General features: G+C 46.5%; 1 protein-coding gene across 1 annotated transcript in view; it reads left to right on the forward strand.

Moving 5' to 3' along the window:
• Positions 1-5,924: 5,924 nt before the first annotated feature.
• The window catches only part of LOC138863137 (neuroblast differentiation-associated protein AHNAK-like), an 18,484-nt gene continuing 1,908 nt past the window's right edge, over positions 5,925-22,500 (forward strand). Inside the window, exons 1-8 of the mRNA XM_070126848.1 lie at positions 5,925-5,942; positions 6,528-6,670; positions 7,536-7,566; positions 7,935-8,098; positions 8,145-8,154; positions 8,544-9,127; positions 13,101-13,236; positions 21,873-21,985. Of these exons, the coding sequence (XP_069982949.1) occupies positions 5,925-5,942; positions 6,528-6,670; positions 7,536-7,566; positions 7,935-8,098; positions 8,145-8,154; positions 8,544-9,127; positions 13,101-13,236; positions 21,873-21,985 (1,199 nt within the window). The remainder of the gene's footprint in view (positions 5,943-6,527; positions 6,671-7,535; positions 7,567-7,934; positions 8,099-8,144; positions 8,155-8,543; positions 9,128-13,100; positions 13,237-21,872; positions 21,986-22,500) is intronic.

A 22,500-nucleotide genomic window follows, 5' to 3' on the forward strand; every position in this document is an offset into this window, starting at 1 on the left:
GGAATGCTTTTTGCTCGGTGTGGATACTGCTCGGAAAAGAAATTATTCATGTCAAATAAAGAGTCTCGTTTACTCTATCTAGCTATATATATGTGTGTGTGTGTATATATATGTATATATATATATATATATATATATATGTGTGTGTGTGTGTGTGTGTGTGTGTGTGTGTGTGTGTGTGTGTGTGTGTGGCTATATATATATATATATATATATATATATATATATATATATATATATATATATATATATATATATAAAGTGTGTGTATATATATACATATACATTGTATATATATATATATATATATATATATATATATATATATATATATATATATATATATATATATATATATATATATATAAAGTGTGATATTTGTGTGTGTGACCCCCCCATATATATATATATATATATATATATATATATATATATATATATATATATATATATATATATATAATCGTTCCTCTCATATTAAACCACTTTAAATATGATATTTAATTTTGTTCTTCTAAGATTGCTTTATGAAGTGTATGAATCAAGAACAATACTTTTTAATAAATCAATCAAGTGATTGATCTATTAAAAAGTTTAATTTTAATTTCTGCTGCCGTGACTGCATCCTCCTGGCGCTGCCTACAAGGTTCAGCGCTGCCCGAGGTCGACCTCCGAGCTGCAACTTCACGCTGTAGAAGGTGGTGCCTAGAACTCGTGTGCCTCTTGAGTGAGTTGCTGTCTGCAGCGAGCATTGACTTGCAGAGCTTGCACTTTGCTTTATGAGGGTCGTCAACCACCCGTTCAGGCGAGTTGCTCCAGCCAGGCGTCGCAGAATCTCCTGTTAGGGCCCATGTTAAAATCTGGACTAAATCAAGAGTAATACATTAATAAATAAAAAAATTAAATAAAAATTATTTATAAAATTTACTAAATAAAAAGTAATAAATTTAGAATCTACTACGTTTAGGATCTACAAGGGTCTTGTCCGAGTTTGTTATATCCCAATTTGAGTTTGTTATATCCCAATTTGAGTTTGTTATATCCCAATTTGAGTTTGTTATATCCCAATTTGAGTTTGTTATATCCCAATTTGAGTTTGTTATATCCCAATTTGAGTTTGTTATATCCCAATTTGAGTTTGTTATATCCCAATTTGAGTTTGTTATATCCCAATTTGAGTTTGTTTATATCCCAATTTGAGTTTGTTATATCCCAATTTGAGTTTGTTATATCCCAATTTGAGTTTGTTATATCCCAATTTGAGTTTGTTATATCCCAATTTGTATTACACAGTATGGAAATTGGTTCATTTCTGCTTGCAGGACGGGACTCGCTTCTGCCAGCTGGAAGGTCCTCTCTCCTAATTGCAGAACGGGGTTTCGCTCCTGCTACGTGGACTGAGTTCGCTCTATTCTACGACATTGTCACCGTTCAGACAACTGGGTTCACAGGGTTGCAGAGAACGGACAGTCCCCCCATTGTTGCCCCTCAGCTGAAGGCAATAACCTTCTCTTCTTTTCATATGGTTCGCTCCCACTGCGTTTCACGTTTAAGAAGCAACTGCAAAAAGAAAGAAAAGCCAACCAGAAACCAAAAAAAGTAATAACAGCTATAAAAACAGTCATGACATTCTTTACAAGTCTTCCAGTTATACGAATGATAGCAAGACTATGTTCAGAATATACTCACCTTAGACAAATATTTTAATTCATCCTTGACGGTTACAGTACACATCTTGGGAGTCCTGCCCATCGTCATGGCTGAAAAATAATGAAACAAAAGACTTTAAGGTTCTTTATATTGCAATGTATTGTAGTAAAGGTGTTCATCAAGCTATATATAACTAAAAAAAATAATTTTGTATGGGAACAACTTACGAACTACACTAACCTCATTCTTCAACAGGGAATACTATTTCACTAATGATCAAATCTCCAAGTTGTGTAAACAAAGCGTTCTTCTAACTTATCACTTCTTCATCCTGCCAAGTAATGTCTGACCGTGATGGATCTTAATTGCTTCATGGCAATTCCATCGTATTCCAGTGGTTTCCCGGACCCGAAATGACCTATTAGGTAATTGACTGAAGGGCTTCTATCTCCAAGTAGTACTCTCATGGTACCTGACGGCCATTGGTGGACTGAAATTGCTCTTTAACTGGAAAACATCTGTCTTCGGGATCTGTAGAGATTTGCACGTGCATAATAATCTCTTTCCAGCACACCCGAGGTTGCATGTGCAGTCTTCCCGAATGCATTAGCAGGGTGGAGAATGCTACCTTCGCATAATTAAAACGAGAGAATAACAGATTAATCTTGGTGGTGTTCATCGGAGTGCATCGACGTATCGCAGTGTATTTTTAAGGGTTTGTTTTTAAGAGGTGCGTTCTGGTAGGGTTCTTGTGTGTCTTTCTGCAATGCTTGCCTTTATTTCTTTCGAGTTGGATATAAACCACCGTATATTTCATCTTATTATAAATTACCGCTCTACGTCAGTGAACAGGTGAGTTAAACCTCTAAAGCATCATTGTTATCTATTACAGATTGCGGTGCCTGTCCTACCTGTTGTATTTTTACTTGCATGTAACGGCTTATCACGTCACGCAAATCAACAAATATACGATCTTAACGTTAAATTCGATAAATTGCTCATATCTGCCAAATCACAGGTTTAAGATTTTGTGAGGAATCGTAGCCATTATTACGTTATGACAAATAATCTTTTACGTCTGACAGTGTAATACTATTTTTAACCAGGCGTGTTGTCAAGGCCGTAAAGTTGTCTATAAACTTCGTACGAGTCATTTTCGGAATTGCATCGAATTGACGTCATGAAAAGGCGTATTCCATGATTAAGGTCTGAAATGAGAATGATTATGCAGATATCAGATTGGTTATCTTTTATTGCTACCATCAGACAAATTGGACGAATTTCTATATTAAGTTTATACAGAAAATGACTTACATTCACACAGTCCCTCTTTTGATTACACACACACACACACAGTCTCTCTTTTGATTAAAATAAATAAATAAATAAACAAATAAATACAGACTTACTCAATTTACAACACACAGTCTTTCTTTTAATTTAAACAAAAATGAAAATAAATAAACTACAGACTTACTACATTTACAATAAACAGTTTAATTACACCATCATAATTTTCCCGCGCTTTCTTGGGACTGAAGAGCTCGCCGCCAGGGTTTTCCCTCGAGTTGCCAGTTCGGTTTTAATTCCCTGTCGAGATCGTCTCCGCTGTTGTTGTTGCTCATCCGTGTTCACTCAAACGGCGTCGACATTATCATGTGTATGTGGCGGAAAATGAGCAGAAAACAAGATGTCTGCGCCATCAGTGTTCTCGCGGCGTCCTCCTCCTCCTCCTTCTTCTTCTTCTTCTCCTCCTCCTCCTCCTCCTCCTCCTCCTCCTCCTCCTTCTCCTCCTCCTCCTTCTCCTCCTCCTCCTCCTTCTCCTCCTCCTCCTCCTTCTTCTCCTCCTCCTCCTCCTCCTCCTCCTCCTCCTCCTCCTCCTCCTCCTCCTTCCTCTCCTCCTCCCTCTCCTCCTCCTTCTCCCTCTCCCTCTCCCTCTCCCTCTCCTCCTCCTTCTCCCTCTCCTCCTCCTCCTCCTCCTCCTCCTTCTTCTTCTTCTTCTTCTTCTTCTTCTTCTTCTTCTTCTTCTTCTTCTTCTTCTTCTTCTTCTTCTTCTCCTCCTCCTCCACCTCCTCCTCCTCCTCCTCCTTCTCCTCCTCTTCCCCCTTCTCCTCCTCTTCCCCCTTCTCCTCCTCCTCCTCCTCCTCCTCCTCCTTCTCTTCCTCCTCCCCCTCCTCCTCCTCCCCCTCCTTTCCCTCTCCTCCTCCTCCTTCCCCCTCTCCTCCTCCTTCTCCCTCTTCTCCTCCTCCCCTCCTCCACCTCCTCCTTCTTCTTCTTCTTCTTCTTCTTCTTCTTCTTCTTCTTCTTCTTCTTCTTCTTCTTCTTCTTCTTCTTCTTCTTCTTCTTCTTCTTCTTCTCCTTCTCCTCCTCCTCCTCCTCCTCCCTCCTCCTCCTCCTCCTCCTTCGTCTCCCACCTCGAGTCCCACCTGATCGCACCAGTTCCCTGCCCCCCCCCTCCTACTACTACTATTACTACTCTTACTCCTATTCTTCCTCCTCCTCCTCCTCCTCCTCCTCCTCCTCCTCCTCCCTCGCCTCCCACCTTGAGTCCCACCTGATGGCACCAGGTATCTCCTCCTCCTCACACCACCCGTTTCCTCCTCCTCCTACCTCGTCCTCCTCCTCCTCCTCCTCCTCCTCCTCCTCCTCCTCCTCCTCCTCCTCCTCCTCCTCCTCCTCCTCCTCCTCCCATTCGCTCATATAACAACAAACCGCGATTTTAGTTTGCGTGGTTATTATTTGAACTTAACATTGATAATGCTCACTTGGTTGAAGGTGTGCACTTCCTTCAGACGAAAATAGCAATGGAATGTGTCGCGTTTGAGCTTTCTCTTTTTCAAAACAGATTCCCTTCGTACCTAAAGATAGTCATTATTCAGGAGGAACGTAAGTGTCTTGGGCTTCAGACATATAGCTTCTTTCATGGGAATTTCAGTTGTCTCGGGTTTTAAAAGAGCAAGCTTCTCCTTGGCGGTTTGATTGTACAGCGGATAGTTCTGGCTGGAATTGGAAGTGTCCAGCCACGCTTTCGGAGACAATGAAAAATCTTTATAGACATCTTCTTCAGCCACGCTTTCGGAGACAGTGAAAAATCTTAATAGACATATGTCTCTGCGTAGAGAATATATCTCTCAGTCAGAATAACAGAGATTTACCCTCTCTCCATGGATAGGCTATAACGCTTTGTTAAATAGATAGTTACATAGATAGATAGATAAACATAGATAGGCTTGAAACCTGTAAAACATATTTTGCCAGTTCCAGGATGGTAAACCCGACATATTGCGGGTAGTTTGCGGCAACTACCCTTGTCCTCGATCTTGTTTATGACTCGTTTAGAACAAGGGGGTGAGTCTTTTGAAAAGGTCTCGTCTTTTTTTTAGATATTGATAATAATAATAATAATAATAATAATAATAATAATAATAATAATGATAATGATAATGATAATGATAATGATAATGATAATGATGATGATAATAGTAGTAATAATGACAATAAGAAATAAGGTAAGGAACAGGAGAGAGAAAAGACACACTCTTGATAGGTAGATAATGAGAAACTGAATATAGAAATAGAAGTTAGAAAAAGGAAAGAAAATGATGGCTTTGCACACTTATGCTGGCTTTTCCAAAACCTTTTCGATGGGTTCAGTAAACATCTGCCAAACAGGCTGTTGGGGAGCCTCTTAGAGCACCGTTGTGATTCCTTAGATAATATTCACGCTGATATTCATGCCTCATGTTAGATATTCATGCCTCATGTTAGATATCCATGCCTCATGTTAGATATCCATGCCTCATGTTAGATATTCATGCCTCATGTTAGATATTCATGCCTCATGTTAGATATTCATGCCTCATGTTAGATATTCATGCCTCATGTTAGATATCCATGCCTCATGTTAGATATCCATGCCTCATGTTAGATATCCATGCCTCATGTTAGATATTCATGCCTCATGTTAGATATTCATGCCTCATGTTAGATATTCATGCCTCATGTTAGATATTCATGCCTCATGTTAGATATTCATGCCTCATGTTAGATATTCATGCCTCATGTTAGATATTCATGCCTCATGTTAGATATTCATGCCTCATGTTAGATATTCATGCCTCATGTTAGATATTCATGCCTCATGTTAGATATCCATGCCTCATGTTAGATATTCATGCCTCATGTTAGATATTCATGCCTCATGTTAGATATTCATGCCTCATGTTAGATATTCATGCCTCATGTTAGATATTCATGCCTCATGTTAGATATTCATGCCTCAGCAGAACAAGGTAATTCTTTTTGAGGAAGATGTGATGCCTTATTTTTTATTCCTTGGAGGAACTTGTCTGTTCTGCATCATTTTTCAGTGTGTGTGTGTGTGTGTGTGTGTGTGTGTGTGTGTGTGTGTGTGTGTGTGTGTGTGTGTGTGTGTGTGGTGATGGGTCATGCTTTCTATCCCCATGTGAATGAGGAGAGGCAGCACATCCGTTTTTCTCGCCACTTCAGGCCACACCCGCAGATTGACCTCTATCACCCGCAGATTGACCTCTATCACCCGCAGATTGACCTCTATCACTCGCAGATTGACCTCTATCACCCACAAATTGACCTCTATCACCCGCAGATTGACCTCTATCACCCGCAGATTGACCTCTATCACCCGCAGATTGACCTCTATCACCCGCAGATTGACCTCTATCACCCGCAGGTTGACCTCTATCACCCGCAGATTGACCTATCACCCGCAGATTGACCTCTGTCACCCGCAGATTGACCTCTGTCACCCGCAGATTGACCTCTATCACCCGCAGATTGACCTTTATCACCCGCAGATTGACCTCTGTCACCCGCAGATTGACCTTTATCACCCGCAGATTGACCTCTGTCACCCGCAGATTGACCTTTATCTCCCGCAGATTGACCTCTGTCACCCGGAGATTGACCTTTATCTCCCGCAGATTGACCTCTGTCACCCGCAGATTGACCTCTGTCACCCGCAGATTGACCTCTGTCACCCGCAGATTGACCTCTATCACCCGCAGATTGACCTTTATCACCCGCAGATTGACCTCTGTCACCCGCAGATTGATCTCTGTCACCCGCAGATTGACCTTTATCTCCCGCAGATTGACCTCTGTCACCCGCAGATTGACCTCTATCACCCGCAGATTGACCTCTGTCACCCGCAGATTGATCTCTGTCACCCGCAGATTGACCTTTATCTCCCGCAGATTGATCTCTGTCACCCGCAGATTGACCTTTATCTCCCGCAGATTGACCTCTGTCACCCGCAGATTGACCTCTATCACCCGCAGATTGACCTTTATCACCCGCAGATTGACCTCTGTCACCCGCAGATTGATCTCTGTCACCCGCAGATTGACCTTTATCTCCCGCAGATTGACCTCTGTCACCCGCAGATTGACCTCTATCACCCGCAGATTGACCTCTGTCACCCGCAGATTGACCTCTGTCACCCGCAGATTGACCTCTATCACCCGCAGATTGACCTCTATCACCCGCAGATTGACCTTTATCTCCCGCAGATTGACCTCTGTCACCCGCAGATTGACCTCTATCACCCGCAGATTGACCTCTGTCACCCGCAGATTGATCTCTGTCACCCGCAGATTGATCTCTGTCACCTGCAGATTGACCTCTGTCACCTGCAGATTGACCTCTGTCACCCGCAGATTGACCTCTATCACCCGCAGATTGACCTCTGTCACCCGCAGATTGATCTCTGTCACCTGCAGATTGACCTCTGTCACCTGCAGATTGACCTCTGTCACCCGCAGATTGACCTCTGTCACCTGCAGATTGACCTCTGTCACCCGCAGATTGACCTCTGTCACCTGCAGATTGACCTCTATCACCCGCAGATTGACCTCTGTCACCCGCAGATTGACCTCTGTCACCTGCAGATTGACCTCTATCACCCGCAGATAGACCTCTATCACCTGCAGATTGACCTCTCTCACCCGCAGATTGACCTCTATCACCCACAGATTGACCTCTATCACCTGCAGATTGACCTCTATCACCCGCAGATTGACCTCTATCACCCACAGATTGACCTCTATCTCCCGCAGATTGACCTCTATCACCCACAGATTGACCTCTATCACCTGCAGATTGACCTCTATCACCCGCAGATTGATCTCTATCACCCGCAGATTGACCTCTATCTCCCGCAGATTGACCTCTATCACCCACAGATTGACCTCTATCACCTGCAGATTGACCTCTATCACCCGCAGATTGACCTCTATCACCCACAGATTGACCTCTATCACCCGCAGATTGACCTCTATCACCCGCTGATTGACCTCTATCACCTGCAGATTGACCTTTATCACCCGCAGATTGACCTCTATCACCCGCAGATTGACCTCTATCACCCGCTGATTGACCTCTATCACCTGCAGATTGACCTTTATCACCCGCAGATTGACCTCTATTACCCGCAGATTGACCTCTATCACCCACAGATCGACCTCTGTCACCCGCAGATTGACCTCTGTCACCCGCAGATTGACCTCTATCACCCGCAGATTGACCTCTGTCACCCGCAGATTGACCTCTGTCACCCGCAGATTGACCTCTATCACCCGCAGATTGACCTCTGTCACCCGCAGATTGACCTCTGTCACCCGCAGATTGACCTCTATCACCCGCAGATTGACCTCTATCACCCGCAGATTGACCTCTATCACCCGCAGATTGACCTCTATCACCCGCAGATTGACCTCTATCACCCGCAGATTGACCTCTGTCACCCGCAGATTGACCTCTATCACCCGCAGATTGACCTCTGTCACCCGCAGATTGACCTCTATCACCCGCAGATTGATCTCTATCACCCGCAGATTGACCTCTATCATCCGCAGATTGACCTCTATCACCCGCAGATTGACCTTTATCACCCGCAGATTGACCTCTGTCACCCGCAGATTGACCTTTATCACCTGCAGATTGACCTCTATCACCCGCAGATTGACCTTTATCACCTGCAGATTGACCTCTGTCACCCGCAGATTGATCTCTATCACCTGCAGATTGACCTTTATCACCCGCAGATTGACCTCTATCACCCGCAGATTGACCTTTATCACCTGCAGATTGACCTCTATCACCCGCAGATTGACCTTTATCACCTGCAGATTGACCTCTGTCACCCGCAGATTGATCTCTATCACCTGCAGATTGACCTTTATCACCCGCAGATTGACCTCTATCACCCGCAGATTGACCTTTATCACCCGCAGATTGACCTCTATCACCCGCAGATTGACCTCTATCACCCGCAGATTGACCTTTATCACCTGCAGATTGACCTCTATCACCCGCAGATTGACCTCTATCACCCGCAGATTGACCTTTATCACCTGCAGATTGACCTTTATCACCCGCAGATTGACCTCTATCACCTGCAGATTGACCTCTATCACCCGCAGATTGACCTCTATCACCCGCAGATTGACCTCTATCACCCGCAGATTGACCTCTATCACCCGCAGATTGACCTCTATCACCTGCAGATTGACCTCTATCACCCGCAGATTGACCTCTATCACCCGCAGATTGACCTCTATCACCCGCAGATTGACCTCTATCACCCGCAGATTGACCTCTATCACCCGCAGATTGACCTCTATCACCCGCAGATTGACCTCTATCACCCGCAGATTGACCTCTATCACCCGCAGATTGACCTCTATCACCTGCAGATTGACCTCTATCACCCGCAGATTGACCTCTATCACCCGCAGATTGACCTCTATCACCCGCAGATTGACCTCTATCACCCGCAGATTGACCTCTATCACCCGCAGATTGACCTCTATCACCCGCAGATTGACTTCTATCACCCGCAGATTGACCTCTGTCACCCGCAGATTGACCTCTATCACCTGCAGATTGACCTCTATCACCTGCAGATTGACCTCTATCACCCGCAGATTGACCTCTATCACCTGCAGATTGACCTCTATCACCCGCAGATTGACCTCTATCACCCGCAGATTGACCTCTATCACCCGCAGATTGACCTCTATCACCTGCAGATTGACCTCTATCACCCGCAGATTGACCTCTATCACCCGCAGATTGACCTCTATCACCCGCAGATTGACCTCTATCACCCGCAGATTGACCTCTATCACCCGCAGATTGACCTCTATCATCCGCAGATTGATCTCTATCACCCGCAGATTGATCTCTATCACCCGCAGATTGACCTCTATCACCCGCAGATTGATCTCTATCACCCGCAGATTGATCTCTATCATCCGCAGATTGACCTCTATCACCCGCAGATTGACCTCTATCATCCGCAGATTGATCTCTATCACCCGCAGATTGATCTCTATCACCCGCAGATTGACCTCTATCACCCGCAGATTGACCTCTATCACCCGCAGATTGACCTCTATCATCCGCAGATTGATCTCTATCACCCGCAGATTGACCTCTATCACCCACAGATTGACCTCTATCACCCGCAGATTGACCTCTATCACCCGCAGATTGACCTCTATCACCCGCAGATTGACCTCTATCACCCGCAGATTGACCTCTATCACCCGCAGATTGACCTCTGTCACCCGCAGATTGACCTCTATCACCCGCAGATTGATCTCTATCATCCGCAGATTGACCTCTATCACCCGCAGATTGACCTCTATCACCCGCAGATTGACCTCTGTCACCCGCAGATTGACCTCTATCATCCGCAGATTGATCTCTATCACCCGCAGATTGACCTCTATCACCCGCAGATTGACCTCTATCACCCGCAGATTGACCTCTGTCACCCGCAGATTGACCTCTATCATCCGCAGATTGATCTCTATCACCCGCAGATTGATCTCTATCACCCGCAGATTGACCTCTATCACCCGCAGATTGACCTCTATCACCCGCAGATTGACCTCTATCACCCGCAGATTGACCTCTATCACCCGCAGATTGACCTCTATCACCCGCAGATTGACCTCTATCACCCGCAGATTGACCTCTATCACCCGCAGATTGATCTCTATCACCCGCAGATTGACCTCTGTCACCCGCAGATTGACCTCTATCACCCGCAGATTGATCTCTATCACCCGCAGATTGATCTCTATCACCCGCAGATTGACCTCTATCACCCGCAGATTGACCTCTGTCACCCGCAGATTGACCTCTATCACCCGCAGATTGACCTCTGTCACCCGCAGATTGATCTCTATCATCCGCAGATTGATCTCTATCATCCGCAGATTGATCTCTATCACCCGCAGATTGACCTCTATCACCCGCAGATTGACCTCTATCACCCGCAGATTGACCTCTATCACCCGCAGATTGACCTCTATCACCCGCAGATTGATCTCTATCACCCGCAGATTGACCTCTATCACCCGCAGATTGACCTCTATCACCCGCAGATTGATCTCTATCACCCGCAGATTGATCTCTATCATCCGCAGATTGATCTCTATCACCCGTAGATTGACCTCTATCACCCGCAGATTGATCTCTATCACCCGCAGATTGATCTCTATCATCCGCAGATTGATCTCTATCACCCGTAGATTGACCTCTATCACCCGCAGATTGATCTCTATCACCCGCAGATTGACCTCTATCACCCGCAGATTGATCTCTATCATCCGCAGATTGATCTCTATCACCCGTAGATTGACCTCTATCACCCGCAGATTGATCTCTATCACCCGCAGATTGATCTCTATCATCCGCAGATTGATCTCTATCACCCGCAGATTGACCTCTATCATCCGCAGATTGATCTCTATCATCCGCAGATTGATCTCTATCACCCGCAGATTGATCTCTATCATCCGCAGATTGATCTCTATCACCCGCAGATTGATCTCTATCATCCGCAGATTGATCTCTATCACCCGTAGATTGACCTCTATCACCCGCAGATTGACCTCTATCATCCGCAGATTGATCTCTATCATCCGCAGATTGACCTCTGTCACCCGCAGATTGACTTCTATCACCCGCAGATTGACCTCTATCACCCGCAGATTGACTTCTATCATCCGCAGATTGATCTCTGTCACCCGCAGATTGACTTCTATCACCCGCAGATTGACCTCTATCACCCGCAGATTGACTTCTATCATCCGCAGATTGATCTCTATCATCCGCAGATTGACCTCTATCACCCGCAGATTGACCTCTATCACCCGCAGATTGACCTCTATCACCCGCAGATTGACCTCTATCACCCGCAGATTGACCTCTATCACCCGCAGATTGACCTCTATCACCCGCAGATTGACTTCTATCATCCGCAGATTGATCTCTATCACCCGCAGATTGACTTCTATCACCCGCAGATTGACCTCTATCACCCGCAGATTGACTTCTATCATCCGCAGATTGACTTCTATCATCCGCAGATTGATCTCTATCACCCGCAGATTGACTTCTATCATCCGCAGATTGACCTCTATCACCCGCAGATTGACTTCTATCATCCGCAGATTGACCTCTATCACCCGCAGATTGACTTCTATCATCCGCAGATTGATCTCTATCACCCGCAGATTGACTTCTATCACCCGCAGATTGACCTCTATCACCCGCAGATTGATCTCTATCACCCGCAGATTGATCTCTATCACCCGCAGATTGATCTCTATCATCCGCAGATTGATCTCTATCATCCGCAGATTGATCTCTATCACCCGCAGATTGACCTCTATCACCCGCAGATTGATCTCTATCACCCGCAGATTGACCTCTATCACCCGCAGATTGATCTCTATCACCCGCAGATTGACCTCTATCACCCGCAGATTGACCTCTATCACCCGCAGATTGATCTCTATCACCCGCAGATTGATCTCTATCACCCGCAGATTGACCTCTGTCACCCGCAGATTGATCTCTATCATCCGCAGATTGACCTCTGTCACCCGCAGATTGATCTCTATCACCCGCAGATTGATCTCTATCACCCGCAGATTGACCTCTATCACCCGCAGATTGATCTCTATCACCCGCAGATTGACCTCTATCACCCGCAGATTGATCTCTATCACCCGCAGATTGATCTCTATCACCCGCAGATTGACCTCTATCACCCGCAGATTGATCTCTATCACCCGCAGATTGATCTCTATCATCCGCAGATTGATCTCTATCATCCGCAGATTGATCTCTATCACCCGCAGATTGACCTCTGTCACCCGCAGATTGACCTCTATCACCCGCAGATTGACCTCTATCACCCGCAGATTGACCTCTATCACCCGCAGATTGATCTCTATCACCCGCAGATTGACCTCTATCACCCGCAGATTGATCTCTATCACCCGTAGATTGACCTCTATCACCCGCAGATTGATCTCTATCACCCGCAGATCGACCTCTATCACCCGCAGATTGACCTCTATCACCCGCAGATTGACCTCTATCACCCGCAGATTGACCTCTGTCACCCGCAGATTGACCTCTATCACCCGCAGATTGACCTCTGTCACCCGCAGATTTACCTCTATCACCCACAGATTGACCTCTATCACCCGCAGATTGACCTCTGTCACCCGCAGATTGACCTCTGTCACCCGCAGATTGACCTCTATCACCCGCAGATTGACCTCTGTCACCCGCAGATTGACCTCTATCACCCGCAGATTGACCTCTATCACCCGCAGATTGACCTCTGTCACCCGCAGATTGACCTCTATCACCCGCAGATTGACCTCTGTCACCCGCAGATTGACCTCTATCACCCGCAGATTGACCTCTATCACCCGCAGATTGACCTCTGTCACCCGCAGATTGACCTCTATCACCCGCAGATTGACCTCTATCATCCGCAGATTGACCTCTATCATCCGCAGATTGACCTCTGTCACCCGCAGATTGACCTCTGTCACCCGCAGATTGACCTCTGTCACCCGCAGATTGATCTCTATCACCCGCAGATTGATCTCTATCACCCGCAGATTGATCTCTATCATCCGCAGATTGATCTCTATCATCCGCAGATTGATCTCTATCACCTGCAGATTGACCTCTGTCACCCGCAGATTGATCTCTATCATCCGCAGATTGATCTCTATCACCCGCAGATTGATCTCTATCACCCACAGATTGATCTCTATCACCCGCAGATTGACCTCTGTCACCCGCAGATTGACCTCTATCACCCGCAGATTGATCTCTATCATCCGCAGATTGATCTCTATCACCCGCAGATTGATCTCTATCACCCACAGATTGATCTCTATCATCCGCAGATTGATCTCTATCACCCGCAGATTGATCTCTATCACCCGCAGATTGATCTCTATCACCCGCAGATTGATCTCTATCATCCGCAGATTGATCTCTATCACCCGCAGATTGATCTCTATCACCCGCAGATTGACCTCTATCACCCGCAGATTGACCTCTATCACCCGCAGATTGATCTCTATCACCCGCAGATTGATCTCTATCATCCGCAGATTGATCTCTATCACCCGCAGATTGATCTCTATCACCCGCAGATTGACCTCTATCACCCGCAGATTGACCTCTATCACCTGCAGATTGATCTCTATCATCCGCAGATTGACCTCTATCACCCGCAGATTGATCTCTATCATCCGCAGATTGACCTCTATCACCCGCAGATTGACCTCTATCACCCGTAGATTGATCTCTATCATCCGCAGATTGATCTCTATCATCCGCAGATTGATCTCTATCACCCGCAGATTGATCTCTATCACCCGCAGATTGATCTCTATCATCCGCAGATTGATCTCTATCATCCGCAGATTGATCTCTATCACCCGCAGATTGACCTCTATCACCCGTAGATTGATCTCTATCATCCGCAGATTGATCTCTATCACCCGCAGATTGACCTCTATCACCCGCAGATTGATCTCTATCACCCGCAGATTGACCTCTATCACCCGCAGATTGATCTCTATCATCCGCAGATTGATCTCTATCACCCGTAGATTGACCTCTATCATCCGCAGATTGATCTCTATCACCCGCAGATTGATCTCTATCATCCGCAGATTGACCTCTATCATCCGCAGATTGACCTCTGTCACCCGCAGATTGATCTCTATCATCCGCAGATTGATCTCTATCACCCGTAGATTGACCTCTATCATCCGCAGATTGACCTCTATCATCCGCAGATTGACCTCTATCACCCGCAGATTGATCTCTATCATCCGCAGATTGACCTCTATCATCCGCAGATTGACCTCTATCACCCGCAGATTGACCTCTATCACCCGCAGATTGATCTCTATCATCCGCAGATTGACCTCTATCATCCGCAGATTGACCTCTATCATCCGCAGATTGACCTCTATCATCCGCAGATTGATCTCTATCATCCGCAGATTGACCTCTATCATCCGCAGATTGACCTCTATCACCCGCAGATTGATCTCTATCACCCGCAGATTGATCTCTATCATCCGCAGATTGACCTCTATCATCCGCAGATTGACCTCTGTCACCCGCAGATTGATCTCTATCATCCGCAGATTGATCTCTATCACCCGTAGATTGACCTCTATCATCCGCAGATTGACCTCTATCATCCGCAGATTGACCTCTATCACCCGCAGATTGATCTCTATCATCCGCAGATTGACCTCTATCATCCGCAGATTGACCTCTATCACCCGCAGATTGATCTCTATCACCCGCAGATTGATCTCTATCATCCGCAGATTGACCTCTATCATCCGCAGATTGACCTCTATCATCCGCAGATTGACCTCTATCATCCGCAGATTGATCTCTATCACCCGTAGATTGACCTCTATCATCCGCAGATTGACCTCTATCATCCGCAGATTGACCTCTATCATCCGCAGATTGATCTCTATCACCCGTAGATTGACCTCTATCATCCGCAGATTGACCTCTATCATCCGCAGATTGATCTCTATCATCCGCAGATTGATCTCTATCATCCGCAGATTGATCTCTATCACCCGTAGATTGACCTCTATCATCCGCAGATTGACCTCTATCATCCGCAGATTGACCTCTATCATCCGCAGATTGACCTCTGTCACCCGCAGATTGATCTCTATCATCCGCAGATTGATCTCTATCACCCGCAGATTGATCTCTATCATCCGCAGATTGATCTCTATCATCCGCAGATTGATCTCTATCATCCGCAGATTGATCTCTATCATCCGCAGATTGACCTCTATCATCCGCAGATTGATCTCTATCATCCGCAGATTGACCTCTATCATCCGCAGATTGACCTCTATCACCCGCAGATTGATCTCTATCATCCGCAGATTGATCTCTATCACCCGTAGATTGACCTCTATCATCCGCAGATTGATCTCTATCATCCGCAGATTGACCTCTATCATCCGCAGATTGATCTCTATCACCCGCAGATTGATCTCTATCATCCGCAGATTGATCTCTATCATCCGCAGATTGACCTCTATCATCCGCAGATTGATCTCTATCACCCGTAGATTGACCTCTATCATCCGCAGATTGATCTCTATCACCCGCAGATTGATCTCTATCATCCGCAGATTGATCTCTATCATCCGCAGATTGACCTCTATCATCCGCAGATTGATCTCTATCACCCGTAGATTGACCTCTATCATCCGCAGATTGATCTCTATCACCCGTAGATTGACCTCTATCATCCGCAGATTGATCTCTATCATCCGCAGATTGACCTCTATCATCCGCAGATTGACCTCTATCATCCGCAGATTGATCTCTATCACCCGTAGATTGACCTCTATCATCCGCAGATTGATCTCTATCATCCGCAGATTGACCTCTATCATCCGCAGATTGATCTCTATCACCCGCAGATTGATCTCTATCATCCGCAGATTGATCTCTATCATCCGCAGATTGACCTCTATCATCCGCAGATTGATCTCTATCACCCGTAGATTGACCTCTATCATCCGCAGATTGATCTCTATCACCCGCAGATTGATCTCTATCATCCGCAGATTGATCTCTATCATCCGCAGATTGACCTCTATCATCCGCAGATTGATCTCTATCACCCGTAGATTGACCTCTATCATCCGCAGATTGATCTCTATCACCCGCAGATTGATCTCTATCATCCGCAGATTGATCTCTATCATCCGCAGATTGACCTCTATCATCCGCAGATTGATCTCTATCACCCGCAGATTGATCTCTATCATCCGCAGATTGATCTCTATCATCCGCAGATTGATCTCTATCATCCGCAGATTGATCTCTATCACCCGTAGATTGACCTCTATCATCCGCAGATTGATCTCTATCATCCGCAGATTGATCTCTATCATCCGCAGATTGATCTCTATCACCCGCAGATTGATCTCTATCACCCGTAGATTGACCTCTATCATCCGCAGATTGATCTCTATCACCTGCAGATTGATCTCTATCATCCGCAGATTGACCTCTATCACCCGCAGATTGACCTCTATCACCCGCAGATTGATCTCTATCACCCGCAGATTGATCTCTATCACCCGCAGATTGATCTCTATCACCCGCAGATTGATCTCTATCACCCGCAGATTGATCTCTATCACCCGCAGATTGATCTCTATCACCCGCAGATTGACCTCTATCACCCGCAGATTGACCTCTATCACCCGCAGATTGATCTCTATCACCCGCAGATTGATCTCTATCACCCGCAGATTGATCTCTATCACCCGCAGATTGATCTCTATCACCCGCAGATTGATCTCTATCACCCGCAGATTGATCTCTATCACCCGCAGATTGACCTATCACCCGCAGATTGACCTCTATCACCCGCAGATTGACCTCTATCACCCGCAGATTGACCTCTATCACCCGCAGATTGATCTCTATCACCCGCAGATTGACCTATCACCCGCAGATTGACCTCTATCACCCGCAGATTGACCTCTATCACCCGCAGATTGACCTCTATCACCCGCAGATTGATCTCTATCACCCGCAGATTGACCTCTATCACCCGCAGATTGACCTCTATCACCCGCAGATTGATCTCTATCACCCGCAGATTGATCTCTATCACCCGCAGATTGACCTCTATCACCCGCAGATTGATCTCTATCACCCGCAGATTGATCTCTATCACCCGCAGATTGACCTCTATCACCCGCAGATTGATCTCTATCACCCGCAGATTGACCTCTATCACCCGCAGATTGACCTCTATCACCCGCAGATTGACCTCTATCACCCGCAGATTGATCTCTATCACCCGCAGATTGATCTCTATCATCCGCAGATTGACCTCTATCACCCGCAGATTGATCTCTATCACCCGCAGATTGACCTCTATCACCCGCAGATTGACCTCTATCACCCGCAGATTGATCTCTATCACCCGCAGATTGACCTCTATCACCCGCAGATTGATCTCTATCACCCGCAGATTGACCTCTATCACCCGCAGATTGACCTCTATCACCCGCAGATTGACCTCTATCACCCGCAGATTGACCTCTATCACCCGCAGATTGACCTCTATCACCCGCAGATTGATCTCTATCACCCGCAGATTGATCTCTATCACCCGCAGATTGACCTCTATCACCCGCAGATTGATCTCTATCACCCGCAGATTGACCTCTATCACCCGCAGATTGACCTCTATCACCCGCAGATTGATCTCTATCACCCGCAGATTGACCTCTATCACCCGCAGATTGACCTCTATCACCCGCAGATTGATCTCTATCACCCGCAGATTGATCTCTATCACCCGCAGATTGACCTCTATCACCCACAGATTGATCTCTATCATCCGCAGATTGATCTCTATCACCCGCAGATTGATCTCTATCACCCACAGATTGATCTCTATCACCCACAGATTGATCTCTATCATCCGCAGATTGATCTCTATCACCCGCAGATTGATCTCTATCACCCACAGATTGACCTCTATCACCCGCAGATTGATCTCTATCATCCGCAGATTGATCTCTATCATCCGCAGATTGACCTCTATCACCCGCAGATTGACCTCTATCACCCGCAGATTGATCTCTATCACCCACAGATTGATCTCTATCACCCACAGATTGATCTCTATCATCCGCAGATTGACCTCTATCACCCGCAGATTGACCTCTATCACCCGCAGATTGACCTCTGTCACCCGCAGATTGACATCTATCACCCGCAGATTGACCTCTGTCACCCGCAGATTGACCTCTATCACCCGCAGATTGACATCTATCACCCGCAGATTGACATCTATCACCCGCAGATTGACCTCTGTCACCCGCAGATTGACCTCTGTCACCCGCAGATTGACATCTATCACCCGCAGATTGATCTCTATCACCCGCAGATTGACATCTATCACCCGCAGATTGACCTCTATCACCCGCAGATTGACCTCTATCACCCGCAGATTGACCTCTATCACCCGCAGATTGACCTCTATCACCCGCAGATTGATCTCTATCATCCGCAGATTGACCTCTATCACCCGCAGATTGACATCTATCACCCGCAGATTGACCTCTGTCACCCGCAGATTGACCTCTATCACCCGCAGATTGACATCTATCACCCGCAGATTGACCTCTATCACCCACAGATTGACCTCTGTCACCCGCAGATTGACCTCTGTCACCCGCAGATTGACATCTATCACCCGCAGATTGACCTCTGTCACCCGCAGATTGACCTCTATCACCCGCAGATTGACATCTATCACCCGCAGATTGACATCTATCACCCGCAGATTGACCTCTGTCACCCGCAGATTGACCTCTGTCACCCGCAGATTGACATCTATCACCCGCAGATTGATCTCTATCACCCGCAGATTGACATCTATCACCCGCAGATTGACCTCTATCACCCGCAGATTGACCTCTATCACCCGCAGATTGACCTCTATCACCCGCAGATTGACCTCTATCACCCGCAGATTGATCTCTATCATCCGCAGATTGACCTCTATCACCCGCAGATTGACATCTATCACCCGCAGATTGACCTCTATCACCCGCAGATTGATCTCTATCATCCGCAGATTGACCTCTATCACCCGCAGATTGACATCTATCACCCGCAGATTGACCTCTGTCACCCGCAGATTGACCTCTATCACCCGCAGATTGACATCTATCACCCGCAGATTGACCTCTATCACCCACAGATTGACCTCTGTCACCCGCAGATTGACCTCTATCACCCGCAGATTGACATCTATCACCCGCAGATTGACCTCTGTCACCCGCAGATTGACCTCTATCACCCGCAGATTGACATCTATCACCCGCAGATTGACATCTATCACCCGCAGATTGACCTCTGTCACCCGCAGATTGACCTCTGTCACCCGCAGATTGACATCTATCACCCGCAGATTGATCTCTATCACCCGCAGATTGACATCTATCACCCGCAGATTGACCTCTATCACCCGCAGATTGACCTCTATCACCCGCAGATTGACCTCTATCACCCGCAGATTGACCTCTGTCACCCGCAGATTGACCTCTGTCACCCGCAGATTGACATCTATCACCCGCAGATTGACATCTATCACCCGCAGATTGACATCTATCACCCGCAGATTGACATCTATCACCCGCAGATTGACATCTATCACCCGCAGATTGACCTCTATCACCCGCAGATTGACCTCTGTCACCCGCAGATTGACATCTATCACCCGCAGATTGACATCTATCACCCGCAGATTGACATCTATCACCCGCAGATTGACCTCTATCACCCGCAGATTGACCTCTGTCACCCGCAGATTGACCTCTATCACCCGCAGATTGACCTCTATCACCCGCAGATTGACATCTATCACCCGCAGATTGACCTCTATCACCCGCAGATTGACCTCTATCACCCGCAGATTGACATCTATCACCCGCAGATTGACCTCTGTCACCCGCAGATTGACCTCTGTCACCCGCAGATTGACATCTATCACCCGCAGATTGACCTCTATCACCCGCAGATTGACATCTATCACCCGCAGATTGACATCTATCACCCGCAGATTGACATCTATCACCCGCAGATTGACATCTATCACCCGCAGATTGACCTCTGTCACCCGCAGATTGACCTCTATCACCCGCAGATTGACCTCTATCACCCGCAGATTGACCTCTGTCACCCGCAGATTGACCTCTATCACCCGCAGATTGACCTCTGTCACCCGCAGATTGACCTCTGTCACCCGCAGATTGACCTCTATCACCCGCAGATTGACCTCTATCACCCGCAGATTGACCTCTGTCACCCGCAGATTGACCTCTATCACCCGCAGATTGACCTCTGTCACCCGCAGATTGACCTCTATCACCCGCAGATTGACCTCTATCACCCGCAGATTGACCTCTATCACCCGCAGATTGACCTCTATCACCCGTAGATTGACCTCTATCACCCGCAGATTGACATCTATCACCCGCAGATTGACCTCTGTCACCCGCAGATTGACCTCTGTCACCCGCAGATTGACATCTATCACCCGCAGATTGACCTCTATCACCCGCAGATTGACCTCTATCACCCGCAGATTGACCTCTATCACCCGCAGATTGACCTCTGTCACCCGCAGATTGACCTCTGTCACCCGCAGATTGACCTCTATCACCCGCAGATTGACCTCTATCACCCGCAGATTGACCTCTATCACCCGCAGATTGACCTATCACCCGCAGATTGACCTCTATCACCCGCAGATTGACCTCTATCACCCGCAGATTGACCTCTATCACCCGCAGATTGACCTCTATCACCCGCAGATTGACCTCTATCACCCACAGATTGACCTCTATCACCCGCAGATTGACCTCTGTCACCCGCAGATTGACCTCTATCACCCGCAGATTGACCTCTATCACCCGCAGATTGACCTCTATCACCCGCAGATTGACCTCTATCACCCGCAGATTGACCTCTATCACCCGCAGATTGACCTCTATCACCCGCAGATTGACCTCTGTCACCCGCAGATTGACCTCTATCACCCGCAGATTGACCTCTATCACCCGCAGATTGACCTCTGTCACCCGCAGATTGACCTCTATCACCCGCAGATTGACCTCTATCACCCGCAGATTGACCTCTATCACCCGCAGATTGACCTCTATCACCCGCAGATTGACCTCTATCACCTGCAGATTGACCTCTATCACCCGCAGATTGACCAATATCACCCGCAGATTGACCTCTATCACCCGTAGATTGACCTCTATCACCCGCAGATTGACCTCTATCACCCGCAGATTGACCTCCGCAGATTGACCTCTATCCAGCGGCTGATATCACCGCCACAAACCACTTTTTTCATTAGGTGGTAAATTCCGAAAATTTCCATATGGTAATATTATATCGGTGGATGAGGGATGCATTTCGCAGAGGTTACAATTGTGCATATATATATATATATATATATATATATATATATATATATATATATATATATATATATATATATATATATATATATATATATTTTTTTTTTTTTTTTTTTTTTTTTTTTTTTTTTTTTTTTTTTTTTTTTTTTTTGGAGGTGAGGTGTCATTTAATTAAATAGAACGAATGAAGTCTATTGTTTTCAGGTATTTAAGCTTTAAGAACGCAGACCCATTGTGCGTATGCAGGTACAGTGGCGAACAAAAGTGTTTGGTCTAAAACCCTATAAAAGAAGAAAGAAGAAAGAAGAAGAACAAAAGTGTTTTAATGATTCGAAGCTTCGAATCGGTCTTAGCCTATACGAAAAAGTGCGGTATGAAGCGGATTTTCGAAATGGAATTCGAAACATGTGAGACAAGTGTTTTTTGACCAACCCTGTACATGAAGCTATTATCA

The sequence above is a fragment of the Penaeus vannamei genome, chromosome 11 (genome assembly GCF_042767895.1).
Source record: "Penaeus vannamei isolate JL-2024 chromosome 11, ASM4276789v1, whole genome shotgun sequence".
Taxonomy (NCBI): Eukaryota; Metazoa; Arthropoda; class Malacostraca; order Decapoda; family Penaeidae; genus Penaeus; species Penaeus vannamei.